The sequence below is a fragment of the Manis javanica genome, chromosome 8 (assembly GCF_040802235.1).
Source record: "Manis javanica isolate MJ-LG chromosome 8, MJ_LKY, whole genome shotgun sequence".
Classification (NCBI taxonomy): Eukaryota; Metazoa; Chordata; class Mammalia; order Pholidota; family Manidae; genus Manis; species Manis javanica.
This window is the reverse complement of record NC_133163.1, coordinates 243018-250392: the sequence shown is the minus strand read 5'-3', so window position 1 is coordinate 250392 and position 7375 is coordinate 243018. Positions and strand designations below refer to the sequence as shown.

General features: G+C 48.3%; 1 gene segment (V, D, J or C); it reads right to left on the bottom strand.

Annotated features, from left to right (window-relative positions):
• Positions 1 to 239: 239 nt before the first annotated feature.
• LOC140850664 (immunoglobulin heavy variable 1-2-like) lies at positions 240 to 4428 on the bottom strand. The segment is given in 2 exon segments: positions 240 to 4220; positions 4303 to 4428. Coding segments are annotated over 2 exon segments (363 nt in total).
• Between the last annotated feature and the right edge of the window lie 2947 nt (positions 4429 to 7375).

Here is a 7375-nt window from a genome sequence, read left to right as displayed (position 1 = left end):
AACATACTGCCATGGAATATAAAAACAGTCACTGAAAGTGTTTAAACTCTGGAGGGATCAAGTAGAGAGAAGGATGTTTCAATTCTGCTCATAAAGATAGTCATTTACTAAACTGTTGTCAGTTTAAGAGAACAAGGTTAAAACATTTTACCAGCAACATTTGAAACAAAAAGACACAAAATCATTTTCTTTAGTTTATGTAATCTTATGTAACTAATACCTGTTCTGCTGAAATCTAGTTCTTTACTAGTTTAGGGATAATACTATAAATGACAAAAGACTTACAAATGACAATGGTTAAAGATCTGATGAGAGCTTACTGTAAAACAGTTGACATAAGGAAATTCTGATATTTCTGTAATACAAAACATTTAGTAACAAAGTTTAGCATCATTCTCTTTGACAGTGCTTTCCTGGTAAATAAATATATATATATCAGATAAATAAGCCAAATTAGTCAAATACTTTCTCTAGTGAGAAAAAATTCTTCTGACATGTTCCAGGGGCCCTCTGGAAAATATCAGAGTTAACTAGAGGTAAAAGCACCTTTTTGCATTTAATTTTTTTAGAACTATCATTACACATTTATTGTCTATATACTCAGCACAGTAAACAAGATATCTTAAAAAGTGGGGCAGCAGGGGAGATTGCTGCTGTCAATTTTTAAAGACAACATACAGAAAGTCAAACTAATTTTAGGTTACTAAGCATTCTTGAGAGAATGGTAGCAGATGGTAGATTCTTCTGCTTTCATCTTCAGGAGGGGAAAAAAGCTACAATAAGAATTCATATTTAGCTGAAAGAACTGTCTAAACTCAAGGCAGAGTATAATATCACCAGGCATACAAAAGACCTGTTAGAGATACATACAAAGAATGAATATGGCTATAGTCAAATTCAACTTAAAAGTTTAAGCAGAATCTCAAATTTAAATGTCTCTTTCTTTCACACAGATATTCAGATATGACCAGAAATATGATTTGAGATGAAAGAGGTCAGGCATTTTACTTCTTCATTTAGGGACTGAGAAATGATGACCTTTGGCTTACAATCAATAGCTTACAAACAGTGAAAATAATAAGAACATAACTCAGCATAAGTGTCTAAGACCAGATACAAAAAAGCAGAGAAAGTGCTTAAGTTTACAGGTCTTCCCTGAAAGCTTCAAGAATGTTTTACTCTTTAATAGTAGATATAAGCTGCTATGCAAATTCTATTAAAAGCTCTAAGATTATTTGCATTAAAAAATATGGAGAGTCCCCCATGTTTTTTTTTTAAACATACAGCATATAAATTAAACAAGAAGACCTGGTGGTTCTCAAAAAATCTATTACAACTTTTCTCAAAAGTGGTCACACGTTCGTCTATCTAAACCTTTACAGTGAAACCTGTTTTTCTGGGAGAAACATAATCTTGTCCAGATTCTACAGTTTAATAAATTTTGGTTTGTTAACTAAGTGCATTTAATCAGCTGAAAAAAGCTTTGTTACTATTCTGCTTAGGAATTCAATTTTTCAGGCCATGCAATCATTTTTAATAACAAAATATTTCAAAGGCAAATAAAGGTTATACAGTTGTTAACAAACTTTAGCTTTTAGTCCCTTTAACATTACGATTTCATGGCAACTCACTGAGACTTTAAGCATGAGAAACTGCTGTGATCTTTCAACATAGAGAAATGCCCTCTCTATCATTTTAAGCAGTTCTAACCAGAACTCAAAACTATTAGAAACTTCAAGCTCCAGTGAACACTGAGAAGCAGGACACTGCAAACTGTCAAACCAACATTTCCTCTAGACCGACAAACTTACGAACACATTCTACAATTTCTGCAACCATGAGCTTCACAGCACAATCTCCCAGCAAACACAGAGCACATCTTCTCAACTTAACAAAACTCTAAGGCTTTAAGTTACTACAAAGATTCTCAGGCTGCAGGTAGGCATACACACTGCAACACACAATTAAAAAGGTGTTCACTTGCCACACTTATCCAGTTCACTTACCTGCAACAACTATGCTAGCCTACTCACAAGACCCCCACTGAACACTAGACAAAGCCAAGCTTCTAAGCATTCTATTCTTAAAAGATTTAGCAGATAACATGACTCAAATGACTCTAGGTAAACTCAGGCAGCGGACAACTACCAGGACATGCCCGCCTCAGGCAAACTCAAATTAGCATTAATGCTTAACACTTTTTTATCAGGTTTTCTGGAAGTTTTAGAACACTCAATTTTCACAAGCGCTTGTCTTTAAATTAATTTCATTAATACCATCCGGAGATAGAAAGATATATTCATTTACACACTTAGGGGGTTGTCTGAGTCTGTCCCATTGTCAGTATAACAATTATTAGGCACATGAAAGACACAAAAAACAGAGACACACACAGATTAGACACACAGCGGCCGCTTTTTGTTTTTTCTCAGATTTTCAAACAGAAACCGAAAGGAATCAGAGGGTTGATATTCCTGGCGCCTGAAAATCAACCCTATCTCATCAGATTCACCTTGCCAGAAAAACAGACGGGAGGCTACCAGGCGTCCCTGGCCTCTCAACCTCCCCGAGGCGTCCCCCAGGGTTGCAGCCTGCGGTGCTCCTAGTACGTCTACCGACCGCAGTCTCGACCCCTTTACAGGATCGGGACAGCTGCCAGACAGTGGGTACCCCTTTTCAGAATTCTGACCGGTCTCACTGAAAAACAGAAGACAGAACACAGACAACTCAAGGCGCCACTAATCTTACCTCTTCCTCCAAGAGCGACTTCGGGAGTGAAGCGGGGTGAGCGCATGATCCCGGACGAGCCCCCAAATGTTGGATTCCCCTGAGGAAGGCGCCGCCCCAAATCACTCACCAAAGACGTTTCTTGATGCAACAAGCAAGAGGAATTTATTCGGAAGCCAACTAGTTGGGGTCCAAGTCTGCCCGTCGCAGCGGGTCTCAACGAGGACCCTGAGCACTTACAACTAAGTGGTTATATAGGATTTTCTGAGGCATTCAGCCCTAGAGGATTACCATGGTTACAGATTGTTTTGTAATAACAAGATAACAATACTACATAGCAAGATAACAATACTACAAAGGCAGTAATTTTTCAAACCTACGATTTCTGGGTTAGTGCCACGTCCTGGGGGTGTAGCAAGGTAGGGTCGGCATCTATGATTAACTAACCGAGAGGTTAGCGCTGCCAGCAGTCATGATTGATTAACTTGTTTTTCCAGAGGAGTTACCTGGTTTCAGTTGTTCCCTCTGAGTCATATATCAGAATGGCTTTTTGGGCTTCAAGATGGCTACTCTTAGGCTAACTTATTTCTCAGGGAGGTTGGGGTCTTACAATACCATGAGAGGTGATGTGGACAGACAGGTCCCTTGGCAGATGGTGGAGAAAGCCACACAAGTGCCAACTAAGAAATCCAGGCCACAGTCCTCTATTTTCAGTTTGATGATAGGTTCCAGGATTTGATGGACTGTGGGCTGTCCCCAACATCTATGGGAAAATTGAGTTTCAGGTGAAACCTGAGTTTTCTGTGAGTTATAGGATTTAGGGTATATATTTCTTGAACCTGATTTCTTCCTGTGTGTAGAAAAATTTCTCTGCCAATGTCCTGGTTTCCTACAAAATCACTGGAGGTGAAGAGTGAGAGCTCCGGGAGAGATTTGAGTTACTCTGAGTCCTTCGTTGGGCTTCCTACAGATTCAAGTGGCAAGAAAGAACTGCTACATTTGTTTTCTTTTGTTATTTGTTTTTAATTCTTCTAAGTGCTGTGCTGTGAGATCTTTATGCTTTGTCTCCTTCCTGATCTGGTTCGAGGGAGTAAGGAAGTCATCGTCCCCTGTCCCTTCTCAGCCCAGCACACCCCCTGTCCCTCAGGGTTTCTGACACCCTCAGGATGTGGGTTCTCACGCTGTGTCTCTCGCACAGTAATACACGGCCGTGTCCTCAGCCCTCAGACTGCTCAGCTCCATGAAGGCTGTGCTCGTGGACGTGTCCCTGGTCATGGTGACTCGGCCCTGGAACTTCTGTGCATAGTTTGTGCCTCCACTGCTAGGGTAGATCCATCCTATCCACTCGAGCCCTTGTCCAGGGACCTGCCGCACCCAGCTCATATAGTAGCTGGTGAAGGTGTATCCGGACGCCTTGCAGGAGACCTTCACGGACGTCCCTGGCTTCTTCAGCTCAGCCCCAGACTGCACCAGCTGGACCTGGGAGTGGACACCTGCGGGAGGACATGGGAGGGGATGACATGCCCCTGACTGGCCCTGTCCCCTCCTCATCCCAGGGACAGAGGAGCCCCTCACCTGCAGCCAGTGCCAGGAGGAAGAGGACTCTCCAGCTCCAGTCCATGGTGAGGGGCGGTGCTCTCAGGGGCTCTGTAGGGAGGGTGCGGTGCTGGGGTGATGCTCTTGGGGCACAGACATGCCCATATTTAACCTGGTGCACCTCAGCTCATTTGCATATTCATGATGCAAAATACTTTATAGGGAAGGCTGTGCCCTACCTGAGAATGAGAAGGTAGGGGACACAGGGACCATGCTCATGGGGGTGAGGAGCCCAAGACCCAGTTCTTCTTTGCAGATATGTCTCCTGGTCACATCCCTGAGCTCAGTGCAGACAGAGCTCCTCCCACTGGGGCCAAGCACCATGGTAGTTCCTGGTCCCTGTGAGCCCTCCCTGAATGACACGGACACCCCATGACCTTGTGCAGGCATATTAAATCTGAGTGTCTTACTCCTAGCATCTCAGTGTCCCCGAAATGCTGCACCAGTGAGTGAATCCCGCCCTGTCCTTCAGCTCCTCCTACACAGAAGCCCTGGAAATGCCCGCTGGGCCCCTGGCTCTCCACGACTGTATCACGTTGGGTGAACACCTCTCATAGGAGACAATATTGTAGCTCACAACAGCTGTCTGTGTGCTTCTTTAAATTGGATGACATTCTGTAGGAAGTCAGGGCCAGGCCCCAGGAGGGAAGCAGTTCTCACTCCCTGCACCTGCTCCAGGGCTGCAGTCCTGTCCTGCAGGGCGTGTCCTGTCTGGGCCCCCAGTCCATCTCCCTCAGCACCTCTAGTCCAGTGTAAGGGGCTGTGTCCTCCCTCAGGTGCTCGTTCAGGCACCACATGCCCCGACATGGTCTCCTGAGACAGTGAGGGGGCCTTACTAAACCCACATGCTCTGCACAGAGACCAGGGGGCACTTCATGCCACCCAGGGGGCCCTTCCCAGGAGCTGCCAGAGGCCCTGACAGCCCACACCAAGGGTGAGTCCAGACCGTCAGGGCTCTGGGACCTAGATTCTCCTTGAGGCTCCACTGCACAAGGTACCACCTGAATGCATCTGCACATACCGACCTCATACATGAGCCCACTGCATGCCTACAGACACACACACACACACACACACACACACACACACACACTCACAGATAGAAGGTGGTGTTCTTGCTAACTCCAGACTTGCCCCTCCCTGTGTCTAGCACATGGGCAGTGTTCCCACAGTAACTCTAGGCCTGGGGACAGTGATTTACTCTCTCTGTCAGAACCACAGTGAACCTTCCAGAGCACAGATTAGGACGTTCATGCCCGTGTGTTTCTTCCTGTAGCACCTGGGACCCTGCAAACGCCCAGGGAGAGTGGGACACGGTGTCCCTTAAATACATATGGGACCCTGTCCCTTCTTGGCCCATTCAGTACATAGCAGCGTTGTGCCCCCTGCAGCCCAGGCTTGGAAGGGAGACCCCTGAGCGTGAGGGTGAGGCAGCTCCCCTCCAGCTGACTCAGGGGAGCTGCTCTCTTGGGGCACCTGAGGGGAGGGGCAGCCAGGGCACGTGAGTGAGTCCAGCTCATGAGGGGTGCCCGGCTTCTGCAGGACTCCTGGCCACCATGAGGGACTCACTTCTGTCCATCTTTGGGGATCCATCCTGCTGGTCACCTCCCCTCTGACCCCCTGTCCATGGGCCTCAGGCCTGGCATCTGGCGCAGCATCAGACTCCCTGCTTTGTCCCCAAGGACGGCACCAGCCAGGTCCCTGTGGGCCCCCCACCTCCTCACTCCTGGTCTGTGTTACTGGTGTAAACCTGGGACCCACCTGATGCCCCACAAATCCCATGAGCACAGGGAACCTCTGGCAGAGTCACCAAGGGGACAGAGAGAAAAAGGGTCTGAGGCCGAGGAGAGGGTCCTGAGCTGGGTCTGGAGCTGACGGGGTCACAGAGGCACAGCTGTCCTGCCCCTGAGTCGCTGTGATTGTTGTCTCTGGGTGTCCCCGAGTCCCCTTGTGCAGACACCGTGTGTGTCCTGTGGCACCTGCAGCATAGTCTGATCATATCACGCTTGGTGGTGCATGTGTGTGGAGGGCATTATGTCCTCATGATTAAACAGTGGGATTCAGTGGAACTGCCCTGGGCTGTGACCCTCACAAACCTGCTCCATGGAGCACGTCCCTTGCCGCCAAATATCACCCGAGATGCAGGGTCCCCAGCATGTTTCTCTGAGCCTCAACCCTGTTCACTATTACTCACCCCTTAAGTGACATCACATGATGGTGGGCCCAGAGCAGGGAGGAATCCCCTCCCGCCCCAGAACACAGGTCGGGAGAGCCCTTCCCTGAGGGTCTGCCTGGAGGAGGTCTCGGGGATTTCTCAGGGATCAGGCCTCTCCCCCCGTCAGAGCCATGAGGGGGTGTGTGGATCCCATCTGAGAACCTGGAGGCACTGGAGGGAAGGCCCACACCAGGGTGGGTGCGGCCCAGGCGCTGTCCTCCCTGTACCAGAGCCCCCTGTGCCCCCACCGTGCATGACCGTCCCCTGAAAGGGCTCCTGCTCCTTGTGCTCCTGCAGCTTCTGTTCCAGGGGAGCAGATCACTCTGTGCCCTGGGAGGAGCATCGGAGGTCATCCTCCAACCTCACTGAAGGGGTTTCATCGGGAGTGTTAAGTAGCAGCGCTGATGGGGAAACCCGGAGAGTGTGTCCGGCTCCCGGCTCACCAGGGTCACCCTCTGCTCTGGCTGCTGTAATGATGACCCACAGGCAGGGTGACTAATGAACAGGAGAAAATTCTTTCTCACGGCTGTGGGGTCTGGGATCCTGAGATCAGGTGCCAGCAGGTTGGGTGACTGGGGAGAACCTCCTTCCTGGGTGGCTGTACCTCCTGTGACGTCACGTGGAGGAAGGGGACATGGGAGCCAACTCAGTGCTGGCTCACAAGGGCCCTGACCCCACTCATGGGGCTCCGCCTCCTGACCTCAGTGCTTCCCAGAGGCCCCGCCTCCTAACACAGCATGTTGGCCATTGGGGTTCAAAGTGCACATTTTGAGGTAGTTTCAGTTTTAACCTGATAGCAACCCCTGAAGAATCAATACATAATTCCAGCAACCGGAA